The sequence below is a fragment of the Larimichthys crocea genome, chromosome VII (genome assembly GCF_000972845.2).
Source record: "Larimichthys crocea isolate SSNF chromosome VII, L_crocea_2.0, whole genome shotgun sequence".
Classification (NCBI taxonomy): domain Eukaryota; kingdom Metazoa; phylum Chordata; class Actinopteri; family Sciaenidae; genus Larimichthys; species Larimichthys crocea.
Genome location: NC_040017.1, coordinates 28,771,909 through 28,789,145, shown reverse-complemented (window position 1 = coordinate 28,789,145; position 17,237 = coordinate 28,771,909). Strand labels below are relative to the sequence as shown.

Below are 17,237 nucleotides of genomic sequence, written 5' to 3'. Positions count from 1 at the left end.
AGAAACACACACACACACACAGTCTGGTGTTTTTGGTCATTTCGTAATATTCTGCATCATCAGGTCAAAACAACAGCAGCTGTCCTGTCGGATTTGAACGATCCAATGGGGCTCAGTGTGCCGGTGAGTTACACACACACACACACACACACACACACACTGAGAAAGTATTTGGCTTTGTACCGAGAATACCAACACGACTCTTTCAACTCTACAAACACTTTGGAGAATACCAACACGACTCTTTCAACTCTACAAACACTTTGGTTGCACGAGGACCGGATGGCTCGTACCAGCGGCCCCATACTCCCTCAGTACCCCGCACATGAGCACATGACCCGGTCGTGAGCCTTTTCCAAATCCACGAAGCTCATGTAGACTGGACGACCACCCCGGTCTGCCACTCCACAGGTACTGTACCCATCCTCCACGCGACACTGATGTTGCTTTAAAGCCAGGATAGTCTGCGGGACTCGGTCCGATTGGGTGAGGAATGCCACCTTCATTTGGTTTGGTTCACTTTCACACTGCACTTTTGAAAGCAGACCAAAACCACCTGGACAACGTCATGCAGTTACAACAGCTGCTCTCAGGCGGACCGATACCCGCGTTTTCAGGCGGACCAGAGTTCGCTTGTTTGGTTCGGATGAGCTTTCACAACCTGCCCAAACAAACTGGACTATCCGAGGAAACAAACTCTGGTCCATTTAAAGCGGACCAATCAGCGCTGGTGTGAAAGTGCCCTGAAAAGACGGCCCAGCAATGTCCAACGCCAAAGAGCTTCCTAACTGCCTTGGCATCCTCAACCAGAGATGTAGGCGAGGCTTCAGGGTCTGCCTCCTGCACAGAGGACGGGATGTTTGGGTTGAGGAGTTCCTCAAAGTCCTCCTTCCACAGCCCAACAATATCCCCAGTCTGTTCTCCTCTTAATAATGATAAAGTTTGTATTTATTTTTAATGTCATCTAAAGGATTGGTAGCAAACGTAAGATCTCTCGATCCTCGATGCACCAACGTGGACATAGAAACATGAAGAAGATGACGAGGAGGAGGTGTGGTAACGTGTGTGTATGTGTGTGTTCATGTATGTATATGTGTGTAGATGTTAATGAGTGCCTCCTGCCTGGGCTGTGTGAGAATGGGATCTGTGTGAACACCAGGGGGAGCTATAGCTGTGTTTGTAGGGCGGGGTTCCTCCTTGATGCCTCACATGGAATCTGCATCTGTAAGTAACACACACACACACCCACACAGCCGTCGGCTTGGGAATGAAATGAGGAATAACGCAGACTCCAGATCAGGACTTCATGAATCCATCTGAGCTCCGTTCAAACATCCAGTTATAGACCTCCTGCAGGAGCTGGTTCATCCTCTGGGACTCATGAGCTCCGCACTGTGTCTGAGATCCTTCTGTCAGTATTCTTCTACAAAGCACTCTGTGTACTTCATGACGTAGTGATGATCACAACTTTTTACGTCTTCTTCACCTTCTTTGTTTTCTTCTTGGTCTATTTGGTTTTCTTTGTCAGCTTCTTCTTCGACATCTTGGAGTCTTGTTCTACTTCTTGGTCTTCTTGGTCTTTGTTGTTGTCATCGTCTTTGTCTTTCTCTTCATCACCATCTTCTTGGTCTTCTTTGTCTTGGTCTTCATCTTGCCGTCTTTTTTTCTTTGTGGTTGTCATCAACTTTGTCTGCTTCTTTGTTCTTCTACTTCATCTTGTTGGTCTTCTTCTTTTCCTTCTTTCAGCAGCAACAGGAAATGTTTGGTTGCATGAACAGCCCTGTAAACAAACCAAACTTCAAACTACAACTCAATGAAAACAGACGAAGCCTGTCGATTGGTAAAATAGGCGGTGTGCTCCTTTAATATTCAGGGCGAGGCTCGCCGACTTTGCTGAGTTCAGCATAGAGTTCATGAAACTTGTGGTTGGAGGTCAATGGATGTCTTTGTTCAGTCGGAGGTGAGAGGGTTCTTTGTTCTGTCAGACGTCTAAAGAACTCTTTTGTTCTGAAGAAAATCGGTGGAATCTGACTGAAGTTTGGTGCTCAGATGGTTTTACTGAAGCCTGACTGGAGCTCTGCTTATTCTGACCGGCATTCGCTGAGGAGAAGAAGAAGGAGGAGGAGGTGGAGGAGGTGGAAGAGGAGGGGTGGGTCTGCTGCAGGATGCTGGTCCATCTGGTAACCAATGACCGCGCTCTAATCAAAGCTGATTTGTTAAGCCTGACACCGTCTCGTCTCTCTGTTGCTTCCAAACTGGCTGGAAATGCTCGTGGAGGGGTGTGTATTAAGTCTTCTTGAAATTACATGTTTGCTCTCGATAAAATTGAACTTAATTACTGCATCAAAAGTCACGTATGAAGCTTCAGAGTGTAATTTCTATGGTAAATAAGTGTCTGTCTTTCAGCCTTTTATTTCACCAACGACTTAAAGTCAGTCCCAGATGATGTGGTCCCACATCACATTATAAGGAAGTTATTAAGAAATTAAAGACCTTTCATGGTGTTAAAAACAGTTTTCTTTTGCAGAGAGTTGGTTCGTCTCTCCGCCTGTCCTGTCTAGTTCTAACGTTGTCCTGGCTGAATTTTCTTTGTTTTGTTGTTTGTGTTCTCGTCTGTCTTACTGTTTGTGTTTGTGTCTTTCTTTTGTTGGTAAATCTTAATTAATTGATGAGCAAAGTCAAATTGGAGACACTGGATATGGAAGGACATCAAGACAAAACTTAATTTGGTGTCACTTTTAATGAAAACTTGTTGTTAGACATTGTTATATGTTGTTGTTGTTGTTGTTTATGACAACTTGACATCTAACCAGACAACATAACCAGTCATAAACCTGAATAATTCTCTTGATTTAAAGTAAAGACTAGGATTATTAAATGTTATAAGACGAGTTTGAGTACCACCACAGTCCACATGTGGCTACCCAATGACCTGTTTTTTGAGATGTTACCACCTCCTGAAGGTGGTGCTCCCAAAGGCGGTTAGGGTTTAGGTGACTGCTAAATTTTGTACAGAATGCTATACCTTTTATTGTATGTTCTGTTCTCTTTTCCTGTTCTTACATATGTTCTCCCTCCTTTCGTGTCCAGTCAAACCTTGGGGGTGTTGGCGCTGTGATGTCAAAGCTTGCTTGATTTGTGTCGAGTCTCTGTCGAGGCTGTCTTGTTTGAATGCTGATGTGAGCCTGAATGGACCGGGCGGGGAAACAGCATGTTACTGATTCTGCATGCAGGGCTCTGCTGGTGCCTGTTTGGATTCCCATGACGAGCTCCTTGATGCGTTTGTAACTCTGTCCTCACGTGTGTCCTCCCCAGCCCAGAGTGTGATATCAGAAGAGAAGAGTCAGTGTTACCGGGTTCTGGGTTCGGGTCAGGGTCCATCCTCTTGCTCTCTACCCATCCTGAGGAACATCACCAAGCAGATCTGCTGCTGCAGCCGAGTAGGCAAAGCCTGGGGACCCAACTGCCAGAGATGTCCGTACTTTGGTTCAGGTTGGTTACCAGAAATTCGACTGCTAGTTGGTTACGAAAAGGTAAACATGCAAAGCAACTTTTATCTCCAGCAAAGCAGAGTCATGTAAAACATCTGCAGTGTTGCCCCCTTTTTTAAACTTTTATAGCCACAAATTTTCTGACCTGGCCTGGGAAGTTTTGGAAAACTTTGACACTCATGGTCCTCAGAGGATGAATCCCACTAACTGTTGACTTTTCCCAGAATTGCAGTTCGCTCTGCTGAAGACATGATTTTTAAAAGTTTCTTCTGGCTCCTCCTCCAGTGGCCTTTAAGGAGATCTGTCCAGCCGGACCCGGTTATCACTACTCCGCTTCAGCCCTGCAGTTCAACCAGAGAGTCACCGAGCAGCTCGGGAACCAAGGAGCTTCGCTGGTACCCCACGGAAACCAGGATAACCAGGGTACCTGATATAGATCCAGCTAGAACATACTGTTTACTGTCTGCTCATAACAACAACACCTGCATGAGATTTTGGCTTTAGCATCTCTAACCCTTCCCTGCCAGGTGCTGGTACTTCCAGTAGCAGCGGAGCCTCCAGGTCTCAGGATAAGCCCTCTTCCTCTGGTGCGACTGCTGGTGGAGCGAGTACTTCAGGGGTCGGATCCAGTACAGGATCAGCTGGTACCCACACTAGACCCAGTCCACCCCAGCCCGTACCACGACCTCAGCCCCAGCCTGTACCCCGGCCTCAGCCCCAGCCTGTACCCCGGCCTCAGCCTCAGCCTGTACCCCGACCTCAGCCCCAGCCTGTACCACGGCCTCAGCCTCAGCCTGTACCCCGACCTCAGCCTCAGCCTGTACCCCGGCCTCAGCCCCAGCCTGTACCCCAGCCTGTACCCCGACCTCAGCCCCAGCCTGTACCACGACCTCAGCCCCAGCCCCAGCCCCAGCTTCCACCTCAACCCCAGCCACGACCCCAGCCTCCGTCTCAGCCTCGACCTCAGCCTCCGTCTCGTCCAGACTCTCCTTCCTCCAGGCCTGTTCACCCGGGAAGCACTGGCACCACAGTCACCCAAGACAAACCCCAGACTACAGGCAGACACGGAACCCAACAGAACCAGCTTGACCTTGCTCCTGCACATCCAAGACCACAACCTCCGTCCACCGGGACTCAAGGTAACAGAAGCTCCAAAATACTGCCTTGCTCTTAGTCCACACTTTTTTATCATTTCAATGAAATCTGACTAACCGGTTCTGCTGCCTGCAGTCCACAAAGGATCACCTTTAGTCCAGTAGACTCTCAGGTTGTAGTGGTCTGTCTAGATCCTCCCTTTCTTTATGGCTACGTACTGTACTTAAGAACAATTCTGAATGCAGTGCTTCTCCTCAGCAGCCGGTCGGTCCTCCCCTGTGCCTCCCCGGCCCGATCCACCACCAGCTAGAGGGGACACTCTCCCATCTCCGGCCCAGCCGCAGACTCCTGAGCGTGGGTCGAGGCCCAGCAGCAGACCACCTGTGAGCCCGACGACCCGAGTCCAGAGTGAGTACCAGCACAGAAAGAGTCCAACACTACCTTGAAACCAGAATCAGTGCGTTCTTCCGGTGGAAAGCGGTGGATAGCGCTCGTTCCAAGTTGCTGCCCCAAGTGAAGAAATTGAAGTATCTTGGGGTCTTGTTCACAAGTGATAGGAAAATGGTGCGTGAGATGGACCAGCAGATTGGTGTGGGGTCAGCAGTATTGTGGCCATTGTACTGGACCGTTGTGGTTCAGAGGGAGCTGAGCTTCTTGATTTTCCAGTCCATCTATGTTCCATCCCTCATGAGCTTTGGGTAGTGACCCAAAGAATGAGATCGCGGATACAAGCAGCTGAAATGAGCTTCCTCTGTAGGGTGGCAGGGCTCAGCCTGGACATCTGGAGGAAGCTCGGAGTAGAGCTGTCCTTCACAGACAGTTGAGGTGGTTCAGGTATCTGATCAGGATCCTCCTGGGCGTCTTCCTTAGGAACTGTTCTTGTGAAGTAAATCTGGACCTCTTTCCACCAATGTAGAACTACAGCGGAGGTGAAGGTCCAAAGAAGAGTCAAAAACTCCTTTTGGCATGAAGAGAGTTTATGTTGCAAGAAGTTAGCTCAAGAATCAAACTGAAATCAAAGCGGCCCACCAAGATCGAATCGATCCTGATTATGACTGTAATCATACAAGCTGAGACTAAACATTAAATATGAATCTTCTGAAATGATTTCCACGACAAGAAGAGTCCTGAGAGTGTTTGTAGACCACCAGGACGATTTCACAGTGTAGAGTGTGTATTCATGATCTGAACGTGTGTGTGTGTGTGTGTGTGTGTGTCCGCACGCAGCAGTGCGAGGTGTGTGTGAGACCAGACCAGGTGTGTGTGGGCGTGGCCGCTGTGTGGATCAGCCAGGTGGAAGACACATCTGTGTGTGTGATCAAGGATACCAGCCCAACACTCAGCGCACGTACTGCCAAGGTATGAACACACACACACACACAATAGTATATATATATATTATTATTATTATTATTTTTTTTTTTTTTTCAGGTCATGTTTTTGATTTTTTCTTGATTTGTATTATAATATATTATTAATATTTCTCAGATATTAAATATGATTATGATTTTTTATTATATATATTATATTCATAGTATATAATTCAGATATTTCCAGCAGATAATTGAGGAAAGTTTATTTTAATTAAGATTAAAAGTTTCCAGGTGACTGAAAAAGTTCCAACTAACCATCGTTAATTTACTTTTTAAAATAATGTGTGTGTGTGTGTGTGTGTGTGTGTGTGTGTGTGTGTGTGTGTGTGTAGACGTGAACGAGTGTGCGCAGTCTCCAGGTGTGTGTCCGGTGGGGGAGTGTGTGAACTCGATGGGCAGCTACAGGTGTGTGTGTCCGTCTGGATACAGGAGCAGCAGCCAGCAGACCGGTTGTCAAGGTGACGTCCACTTCCTGTTTGTTTCTTTACGTGTCTCGTGTCATTTCCTGTTTGTTGTCATGACATCGCTGCGTCACGTCCTCAGACATCGACGAGTGTCAGCAGAATCCCTGCAGCAACGGTCGCTGTGACAACACGCCGGGCAGCTACAGGTGTGTGTGTCGCCTCGGTTACAGAGTCAGCGGGAACACCTGCACAGGTAAACACACCTGGTGGACATCGAAGCTGTATGATTGGATGTGATTATAGATCTGATCTCACACTCAGGTGTGTGTGTGTTTCAGATGTGGACGAGTGCGAGGACCCCCTGCAGTGTCCAGGTCAGGAGTGTATCAACAGTCAGGGCTCGTACCGCTGCGTCTCCTGTCAGCCTGGATACAGACTGTCCAACAGGCTCTGCACAGGTGAGCACACCTGTCCGTACAGGCTGTTAAACTCTGCCTTCAATGCTGTGACTGATGAAGCACGTCGCTGTGACTGTCTGCAGACATCGACGAGTGCCGCCAGGCGCCCTGCACCAACGCTCGCTGTGAAAACACACCTGGAAGCTACCGCTGTGTCTGTCGCCATGGTTACAAGCTCCAGAACAACACCTGCACAGGTAACGCGGCTGCTTTGGATCCTTTACTTCAGTAACGATGTTTAGAGGAGCTAGGCTAGCTGTTTCCCTCTGTTTCCAGTCTTTATGCTAAGCTAAGCTGACAGCTGTTGGTAGAAGTGTATTTTGTGTGTGTGTGTGTGTGTGTGTGTGTGTGTGTGTGTTCAGATGTAGACGAGTGTGCGGAGCCGTCTCAGTGTCCCGGTCAGATGTGTGTGAACACTGTGGGATCGTACCGCTGCATGTCGTGTCGACCAGGATACACACTCGTCAACAGACAGTGTGCAGGTACATACACACACACATACAAAGACACACACACTCTCTCTCAAACACACACACTCACACACACTCTCTGTCGTCTCTCTCTGTCTGTAGATGTGAACGAGTGTGAGGACCGCGAGGTTTGTCGGGGTCAGCAGTGTGTGAACACGGACGGGTCGTACAGCTGTGTGGACTGTGAGCAGGGATACCAGAGTGTGAACAGAGTGTGTGCAGGTACACACACACACACACACACACACACACACACACACACACACACACACACACACACACACACACTAGAAGTCAGTCACATGTAATTATGAGGACGTTTCGATAGGGGGCGGTAGCGAGTCATTTCCGGTACGTCCTCGTAAGTCAGCGTGTGTTCTGATCAAGCGTCCTCGTAAAACAGGTTAAACCAACACACACACACCTGGTCGTTCACATCGTTCTCTCATATTTTAACAGATATTTTAAATCATTTACTGATATTTAACTATATATGTGTATAAATATATTTATTTGTCCGATTTTTTTTTTTTTTTTATCAATATTTTAGATATTTTCTCGGTGTTGACGGATGCGACGAATTTTTTTTTGATATTTTACCAGTTTTCTTTAATTTTTAAAAATATATTACTCATATTTTTGGGGATTTTTCTGTTGTTTTCCAGATTATTTTTAGAAAAATATTTGGGACAGATTTTTTAGTGTTGAGCACGTTCTACATGACTTGTTGACCAATCAGAGCTCCTCATATATATGAATCATGGACCATATTGATCACATGACACCAGGCTAGCTCACCTGGTACAGTGTGTGTCACATGATGTACAGCGTCTTGATTCCAACCTGTGGACCTTTGCCGCATAAAGTGTGTGTGTGTGTGTGTGTGTGTGTGTGTGTGTCAGATGTGGACGAGTGTGTTCAGCCCTCTCAGTGTCCCGGTCAGCAGTGTGTGAACACTGTGGGTTCATATCGGTGTGTGTCGTGTCAGCCCGGATACAGCAGCCAGGACGGCTCCTGTAAAGGTAACAAACACACACACACACACACACACACACACACACACACAGTGTCCTTAAGCCCCGCCCCCTCTCTCTGCAGATATTGATGAGTGTGCGAGCGCCGGGGCGTGCGAGGCCAAGCGTGTGTGTGTGAACACGGTCGGCTCGTTCAGGTGTGACTGTCGTCCCGGATACCGAGCGCCGAGTCTGGGGAGGCAGTGCAGAGGTGAGGTCACTGATGAAGGACGACATCATCATCATCATGTTTATATCATTACAATATGAGTGTGTGTGTGTGTGTGTGTGTGTGTGTGTGTGTGTGTGTCCGCAGACATTAACGAGTGTTTGGAGGGAGATTTCTGTTTCCCCCGAGGAGAGTGTGTGAACACGGCCGGGTCGTACACGTGTGTGTGTGCTCAGGGGTTCAAACTGAGCCTCAACCAGACAGCCTGCCTCGGTGAGTCACGCAGTGTGTGTGTGTGTTTCTATGTTTTATTTCATATTTAGTTCATATATTTTGAAACATTTTGAAGGCTGCAGTGAGCCGGTCACCGGCTACCCGACGGTGCTGAAGAGAGAAGTCCTATTGGTCGTTGACACTGTTCACATCACTTTGTTCTGAGTTTCCTCTCCTGAGGTTAACGGGGTCCCGTGTGGGCCTCGAGGTCCCGTGTGGGCCTTGAGGTCCCGTGTGGGCCTTGAGGTCCTCAGCAGTATTAGTTGTTTGGCTTTGGTTGGGAACAGTAGGTGCCAGTCTATCTCCACACTGTGGTGTCCAGGGTCACAGAGACCTGTTGCTGCCTTCATAGACATAATAGATAGCTTGTTGTTGACGGTCCAATCTGCGTAAACAGACATCTGTGTCTCCAGACTAGAACATGCTGACAATAACACCTCCATGGGTAAAGACATTCTCTGTGACTCATTCTGGGCGTGTAGTATTTGTGCTGTTATCTTGGGGTTTAAAGTCGATCCACCAGGATGAGTTGGGCAGAATGTGAGACCGACTCAGGCACTTCTGATGAACTTTGAGAGTGTCTCTAATTCTCCTTGATCAAGCGTCAATAAATAATACAGCATCAGACATCAGAGGCTCCTGAACACTTTCTGAACTCCTGACCTTTGACCTTTGACTTCAGTGATTTGTCCATACACTAGACTTGAAAAGAGACTGGAAATTAAAGTTGGTTTGGTACAAGGACCACTGAACCAGAAGTCAAACTTCCTGTCTTCCCTTTCTCCCTTTGTTGTCTGGTCTCTGTAGTTCTGGAGCCGTAGTGGATCCAGCTTTTAACTCCAGCTAGTTTTTAACAGTGTTAATGTTGAACAACCTTCAGATGTGACACTTGAAGTCCAGTCCAGCGGGTCTCTGGAAGACAAACAAACAAAATGGAGGAGGTTTAACTCGCATACAGAACTCTGTGTTCTGACAGGATCCATAAATATTCAGGTCGGGCCGGTCCAGGTTCTGTATGTTGGAGGTTTGTGACTGTGGTTCTGTTGTTCTGCTGCCAGCAGCTCACAGCTCAGGTCTGGACTGCTTATAGAGCTGATGTAATGGTGATGTCATCTTTGGCCCGTCCTCATGACAACGTGTGTGTGTGTGTGTGTGTGTGTGTGCGTGTGTGTGTGTGTGTGTGTGTGTGTGTTTCTGTCTGTAGATGTGGACGAGTGTGTGAAGCCCGGTGTGTGTGCGGACGGTCGCTGTGTGAACACTGAAGGATCGTTTCAGTGCCAATGTCAGACCGGCTTCACCACCAACCCAGAGAGGACCGCCTGCCTCGGTATACACACACACACACACACGCACACACACACACACACACACACACACTCACATGTTTAGACTAAAGCTGGTCTGAATTTTCCGCTGATAGCTCATTAACTCTGTCTCTGTCTTTCTCTCTCTGTGTCTCTCAGATGTCGATGAGTGCGTCTCGTCCGGCGGCTCAGTCTGCGGCTCGCAGTGCTGCGAGAACACGATTGGTTCATACCGCTGTCTCGCTTCCTGCGAGCCGGTCTATCGGGAGTCGCCTTCCCGCAGCGGTGAGGGTGAGTCTGACACGTTCTGGAGGAAGTGTTGCACAAACAGATCGTCAACAGTTGACACTCTGAACGCCTCTTCTCTCTCAGACGTTGACGAATGTGCCAACTCGACGATCTGCGGGGAACACGCCACCTGTCAGAACCTGATAGGAAGGTACCTGTGCGTGTGCCACCAGGGCTTCACCTCCACCGCCGACGGGAAGGCCTGTGAGGGTACGTATGGTGTGGTGGACGGACTGCTGCATCGTGGGTAATGTAGGCAGCAGGTTTTAATCACAAAGGATGATAAGAACAAGCATTTATCTGTGTGTGTGTGTGTGTGTGTGTGTCTGTGTGTGTCTGTGTGTGTGTCTGTGTGTCTGTGTGTATATGTCTGTCTGTCTGTCTGTCTGTCTGTCTGTCTGTCTGTCTGTGTGTGTGTGTGTGTGTGTGTGTGTGTGTGTGTGTGTGTGTCTGTGTGTCTGTCAGACGAGGATGAGTGTGTGTCTATGCCTGGTGTGTGCGGTTCTGCACGTTGTGAGAATGTTGAGGGTTCGTTCATGTGTGAGTGTGACCGGCGTGGAGACGAGTTCGACCCGAGCATCAGGCGGTGTGTCAACACGGCACGACAAGGTGAGCTTTACGTTACATTAACGTTACATTAACGTTACATTAACGTCACATGAACGTTACATTAAACTCTCCTTTTTGCAGGAGGAGCTCTGGACTCCTCCTCCTCCCACGTCAGTGTGGGGGAGTCACCTCCCGTGATGCCTCCCCTCCCTGCGGCTCGTCCAGGTGAGCTGAGGGAGTGTTACTACAACCTGGCTGAGCGGGGCACCTGCAGCCTGCTGGCCACCAACACCAGCCAGCAGGAGTGCTGCTGCACGGTGGGGGAGGGCTGGGGGCTGGGCTGCCAGTACCACACCTGCCCCGCCACATACACAGGTGAGACGCCACAGACAACAGCACAGACAACGCACGAGCCCTCAGGATGACACCGTCAGAGGTTAAAGAGCGTTCCTATGTTTGTGTGCAGCCGAGTTTCAGTCTCTGTGTCCCAGCGGGAGAGGATATGTCACCACCGGACCAGGAGCCTTCAGCTACACAGGTGACCACATGCAGACACACCTGACCACACTCACACACTCAGTGTTTCATATTCAGTGAACAAACTGCAGGAAGTTTGAGCAGGTTCAGGTTCTTGGAGCTCTTTGCTCGTTTGAACTTCTGAACATAGTTTGAGTTCAGCTCGTCACATTTATTTAACTTTCCAGGGTCCCACCTGAAACAATCAGAGAAACTTTAAAAAGAAACATTTACTTTAGTTTGCATCACAGAAATCAGTGAAATGCTCAGAAACAGACGGATTGTATATTTTTAAAAAGGTTTGTTACGATGCCACGTGATATCCTGTGCAGCTGTGCTGACCCCTCGTGGTGCTTCAGGTTCATACGTCATAACTTCACGTCCATAAATCTGTTTAGACGACACAGAAAAAAGACAAACGTCTTCTTGATAACATATTTTTTTGGACTACCTTCAGTAAATACCAATAAAATCTGAAAGGATAAGATAAAAAGCTCTTTTTTTTATAAAATACAACTCGCGTTGTCTTCCTCCTTCCAGATGTGGATGAGTGTAAGCGTTTCCATCCAGAGGTGTGTAAGAACGGAGTGTGTGTCAACAACATCCCCGGATACAACTGCTACTGCTCCAGTGGATACGTCTACAACAGCACGCTGCTGGAGTGTGTCGGTACGTAAAACAAACACACCTTCAGCCTCACCTTCATTTAGTTCAGTTCAAACAGGCCCGCTCAGCAAACTGCTGTCTGTCTGTCTGTCTGTCTGTCTGTCTGTCTGTCTGTCTGTCTGCCTCAGATCACGACGAGTGCGAGGAGGAGAGTTGCGTGGGCGGAGTTTGCGTCAACACGGTGGGTTCGTATTACTGCAGCTGTCAACATCCTCTGGTCCTCGACGACACGCAACGCAACTGTGTCAACTCGTCTCACCTCACCGTGGGTAAGACGCCTCCACCTCACCTCCACCTTCACTCACCTTCTCCCTCGTTCTTCCCATTCATGGTCCCTCCTTCTCTCAGTCCCAGTTTTCCTCATCTGTTCATTTATTCATTAGTCCGCCTTTAGATTGTAAAGAAATGAACCAAAAAGATGAATACATGATGAGATACATGTGGTAACGGTAAGCAGGGTTTAAATAAAGATAAAACTGTATCGTCTGCAAAGAAACGAACCTTCAATTTTCTGATTATGAAGAATAAAGTTATTAAAGTGTCCTGGACTGTTAATATTCTTCTGTGGTGCCTCATTACTGTTGTTGTTGTTGTTAGAGAAGGTGGCTGGTTCGATTCCTGGACTGGCAAAATCAAATCAAATCAGATTTTATTTGTATAGCCCAAAGTCACAAAGTCCATTTTCCTCTGAGGCTTCACAATCTGTACAGGGAGTGACACCCTCTGTCCTTAGACCCTCGGTTCCAGTGAGGAAAAACTTGCCCACAAAAAACTTTAACAGGGAAAAAAGGTGGAAGAAACCTCAGGAAGAGCCACAGAGGAGGGATCCCTCTCCCAGCAAATCATCAACTAACTCTAAACTGTGATGGAGACATGGCAGCAATAATGACAGTAGTAATATGTGTAGTGGACGTCATGCAGGACCACAGCAGCAGCCACGATCCACGAGAACCTGCTGGACGACAGAGACAGAAACTCCAGGGAAGAAGTTTAGTTAGTGACATGATTAATGAGACATGAAGGTTTCTTCAACCAACCCCGAGCCTGACTAGGAATAACCCTGAAGAGACAGAGAGACAGAGAGAGAATCCTATGGCAGCATAACTAAGGACTGACCTGAGCCAGCACTAACTTGAAGCTCTTCAGTCTACTCTTAGACTTTTACTTCGTCCTCCACCGTCAGGTGTGCTTGTTCTGGACAGTTTGAAGGTGTGAACAAACGTCTTTCGTCAACTTCCTGTCTTCCCTTTCTCCCTTTGTTGTCTGGTCTCTGTAGTTCTGGAGTCGTAGTGGATCCAGCTTTTAACTCCAGCTAGTTTTTAACAGTGTATGTTGAACAACCTTCAGATGTGACACTTGAAGCCAGTCCAGCGGGTCTCTGGAAGACAAACAAACAAAATGGAGGAGGTTTAACTCGCATACAGAACTCGTGTTTCTGACAGGATCCATAAATATTCAGGTCGGGCCGGTCCAGGTTCTGTATGTTGGAGGTTTGTGACTGTGGTTCTGTTGTTTGCTGCCAGCAGCTCACAGCTCAGGTCTGGACTGCTTATAGAGCTGATGTTAATGGTGATGTCATCTTTGGCCCGTCCCATGACAACGTGTGTGTGTTTGTGTGTGTGTGTGTGTGTGTGTGTGTGTGTGTGTGGTGTGTGTGTGTGTGTGTTCTGTCTGTAGAATGTGGACGAGTGTGGTGAAGCCCGGTGTGTGTGCGGACGGTCGCTGTGTGAACCTGAAGGATCGTTTCAGTGCCAATGTCAGACCGGCTTCACCACCAACCCAGAGAGGACGCCTGCCTCGGTACACACACACACACCACACACACACACACACACACACACACCACACACACAATAGTTTAGACAAAGCTGTCTGATTTTTCCGCTGATAGCTCATTCACTCTGTCTCTCTCTCCTCTGTGTGTCTCAGATGTCGATGAGTGCGTCCGTCCGGCGGCCAGTCTGCGGCTCGCAGTGCTGCGAGAACACGATTGGTTCATACCGCTGTCTCGCTTCCTGCGAGCCGGTCTCGGGAGCGCCTTCCCGCAGCGGTGAGGGTGAGTCTACACGTTCTGGAGGAAGTGTTGCACAAACAGATGTAACAGTTGACACTCTGAACGCCTCTCTTCTCTCTCAGACGTTGACGAATGTGCCAACTCGACGATCTGCGGAGAACACGCCACCTGTCAGAACCTGATAGGAAGGTACCTGTGCGTGTGCCACCAGGGCTGCACCTCCACCGCCGACGGGAAGGCCTGTGAGGGTACTATGTGTGGTGGACGGACTGCTGCATCGGGGGTAATGTAGGCACAGGTTTTAATCAAAGATAATAAGAACAAGCATTTATCGGTGTGTGGTGTGTGTGTGTGTGTGTGTGTGGTGTGTGTGTGGGTTCTGTGGTGTGTGTGTCTGTGTGTGTGGTGTCGGTGTGTGGTGGTGTGTTGTCTGTGTGTGTGTCTGTTGTGGTGTGTGTGTGTGTGTGTGGGTGTCTGTGTGTGTGTGGTGTGTGTGTGTGTCCTGTGTGTGTCTGTGTGTGTGTCTGTGTGTGCTGTCTGCTGTGTGTGTCGTCGTGTGTGTCTGTTTGTCTGTGTGTGTGTCGGTGTGTGTGTGTCTGTTGGTGTGTCTGTCGCTGTGTGTGTCTGTGTGTGTGTGTCTGTGTGTCTGTCTGTCGTGTGTCGTTCGTTGGGTGTGTTCTGTCTGTGTGTGGTGCTGTCTGGTGTGTGTCGTCTGTGTGTGTCTGTCTGCTGTGTTGGTCTTGGTGTGTTCGTATGTCGTGTGCGTCGTCGTGTGTTGTCTGTGTGTGTCTGTTGTGTGTGTGTTGTTCTGTTGTCTGGTGTGTGGTGTGTGTCGTGTGTTGTGTGTTTGTGTGTGTGTCTGTCGTCGTGGTGTGTGTCTGTGTGGTTGTTGTGTGCTGTCAGAGAGGATGAGTGGTTTTATGCTGTGTGTGCGGTTCGCACGTTGTGAGAATGTTGAGGTTCGTTCATGTGTGAGTGTGACCGGCGTGGAGACGAGTTCGACCCGAGCATCAGGCGGTGTGTCAACACGGCACGAAAAGGTGAGCTTACTTACATACGTTACATTAACGTTACATTAAGTCACATGATCGTTACATTAAACCTCTCCTTTTGTTGGCAGGAGGAGCTCTGGACTCCTCCTCCTCCCACTTCAGTGTGGGGGAGTCACCTCCCGTGATGCCTCCCCTCCCTGCGGCTCGTCCAGGTGAGCTGAGGGAGTGTTACTACAACCTGGCTGAGCGGGGCACCTGCAGCCTGCTGGCCACCAACACAGCCAGCAGGAGTGCGCGCACGGTGGGGGAGGGCTGGGGGCTGGGCTGCCAGTACCACACCTGCCCGCCACATACACAGGTGAGACGCCACAGACACAGCACAACGACACCACAGACAACCACGAGCCTCAGGATGACACTGTCAGAGTTAAAGAGTGTTTCCTATGTTTGTGTGCAGCCGAGTTTCAGTCTCTGTGTCCCAGCGGGAGAGGATATGTCACCACCGGACCAGGAGCCTTCAGCTACACAGGTGACCATGCAGACGCACCTGACCACACTCACACACTCAGTGTTTCATATTCAGTGAACAAACTGCAGGAAGTTTGAGCAGGTTCGGGTTCTTTGAGCTCTTTGCTCGTGGAACTTCTGAACATAGTTGGAGTTCAGCTCGTCACATTTATTTAACTTTCCAGGGTCGGGTTCCACCTGAACAATCAGAGAAACTTTAAAAAGAAACATTACTTTAGTTTGTTGCATCACAGAAATCAGTGAAACAGAGCGGATTGTATATTTTTAAAAAGGTTGTTACGATGCCACGTGATATCCTGTGCAGCTGTGCTGACCCCTCGTGGCTTCAGGTTCATACGTCATAACTTCACGTCCATAAATCTGTTTAGACGACACAGAAAAAAGACAAACGTCTTCTTGATAACATTTTTTTTTTTGGACTACCTTCAGTAAATACCATTAAAACCTAAAAGGATAAGAAAAAAGCTCTTTTTTCATAAAATACAACTCGAGTTGTCTTCCTTCTTCCAGATGTGGATGAGTGAAACGTTTCCATCCAGAGGTGTGTAAAGAACGGAGTGTGTGTCAACAACATCCCCGGATACAACGGCTACTGCTCCAGTGGATACTCTAACAACAGCAGTGCTGGAGTGTGTCGTACGTAAACAAAACACACTTCAGCCTCACCTTCATTTAGTTCAGTTCAAACAGGCCCGCCAGCAACTGCTGTCTGTCTGTCTGTCTGTCGGTCTGTCCTGGTCTGTCTGCTGCTGCTCAGATCACGACGAGTGCGAGGAGGAGGTTGCGTGGGCGGAGTTTGCGTCAACACGGTGGGTTCGTATTACTGCAGCTGTCAACACCCTCTGGTCCTCGACGACACGCAACGCAACTGTGTCAACTCGTCTCACCTCACCGTGGGTAAGACGCCTCCACCTCACCTCCACCTTCACCACCTTCTCCCTCGTTCTTCCCATTCATGGTCCCTCCTTCTCTCAGTCCAGTTTTCCTCATCTGTTATATTACCTTAGTCCGCCTTTAGATTGTAAAGAAATGAACCAAAGATGAATACATGATGAGATACATGTGGTAACGGTAAGCAGGTTTAAATAAAGATAAAACTGTATCATCTGCAAAGAAACGAACCTTCAATTTTCTGATTATGAAGAATAAAGTTATTAAAGGGTCCTGGACTGTTAATATTCTTCTGTGGTGCCTCATTACTGTTTTTTTGTTGTGTTAGAGAAGGTGGCTGGTTCGATTCCTGGACTGGCCAAAATCAATCAAATCAGGTTTTATTTGTACAGCCCAAAGTCACAAAGTCCATTTTCCTCTGAGGCTTTACAATCTGTACAGGGAGTGACACCCCTGTCCTTAGACCCTCGGTTCAGTGAGGAAAAACTTGCCCACAAAAACCTTTAACAGGGAAAAAAGGTGGAAGAAACCTCAGGAAGAGCCACAGAGGAGGGATCCCTCTCCCAGCAAACCATCAACAACTATAAACTGTGATGGAGATATGGCAGCAATAATGACAGTAGTAATATGTGTAGTGGACGTCGTGCAGGACCACGATCCACGAGAACCTGCTGGACGACAGAGACAGAAACTCCAGGGAAGAAGTTTAGTTAGTGACATGATTAATGAGACAATGAAGGTTT

The 17,237-nt window shown here is 48.3% G+C and overlaps 1 protein-coding gene across 1 annotated transcript in view; it reads left to right on the top strand.

Moving 5' to 3' along the window:
- The window catches only part of ltbp4 (latent transforming growth factor beta binding protein 4), a 28,095-nt gene that overhangs the window by 6,322 nt on the left and 4,536 nt on the right, over window positions 1-17,237 (top strand). Inside the window, exons 6-35 of the mRNA XM_027280770.1 lie at window positions 64-123; window positions 1,102-1,224; window positions 3,316-3,492; window positions 3,777-3,914; window positions 4,019-4,630; window positions 4,845-4,994; window positions 5,814-5,945; window positions 6,292-6,417; window positions 6,503-6,616; window positions 6,702-6,821; window positions 6,905-7,018; window positions 7,184-7,303; window positions 7,394-7,513; window positions 8,194-8,313; window positions 8,390-8,515; window positions 8,621-8,746; window positions 9,951-10,073; window positions 10,210-10,341; window positions 10,423-10,548; window positions 10,804-10,947; window positions 11,029-11,262; window positions 11,354-11,425; window positions 11,944-12,072; window positions 12,198-12,451; window positions 13,999-14,125; window positions 14,206-14,331; window positions 15,204-15,433; window positions 15,533-15,604; window positions 16,143-16,243; window positions 16,361-16,500. Of these exons, the coding sequence (XP_027136571.1) occupies window positions 64-123; window positions 1,102-1,224; window positions 3,316-3,492; window positions 3,777-3,914; window positions 4,019-4,630; window positions 4,845-4,994; window positions 5,814-5,945; window positions 6,292-6,417; window positions 6,503-6,616; window positions 6,702-6,821; window positions 6,905-7,018; window positions 7,184-7,303; window positions 7,394-7,513; window positions 8,194-8,313; window positions 8,390-8,515; window positions 8,621-8,746; window positions 9,951-10,073; window positions 10,210-10,341; window positions 10,423-10,548; window positions 10,804-10,947; window positions 11,029-11,262; window positions 11,354-11,425; window positions 11,944-12,072; window positions 12,198-12,451; window positions 13,999-14,125; window positions 14,206-14,331; window positions 15,204-15,433; window positions 15,533-15,604; window positions 16,143-16,243; window positions 16,361-16,500 (4,488 nt within the window). The remainder of the gene's footprint in view (window positions 1-63; window positions 124-1,101; window positions 1,225-3,315; window positions 3,493-3,776; window positions 3,915-4,018; window positions 4,631-4,844; window positions 4,995-5,813; window positions 5,946-6,291; window positions 6,418-6,502; window positions 6,617-6,701; window positions 6,822-6,904; window positions 7,019-7,183; window positions 7,304-7,393; window positions 7,514-8,193; window positions 8,314-8,389; window positions 8,516-8,620; window positions 8,747-9,950; window positions 10,074-10,209; window positions 10,342-10,422; window positions 10,549-10,803; window positions 10,948-11,028; window positions 11,263-11,353; window positions 11,426-11,943; window positions 12,073-12,197; window positions 12,452-13,998; window positions 14,126-14,205; window positions 14,332-15,203; window positions 15,434-15,532; window positions 15,605-16,142; window positions 16,244-16,360; window positions 16,501-17,237) is intronic.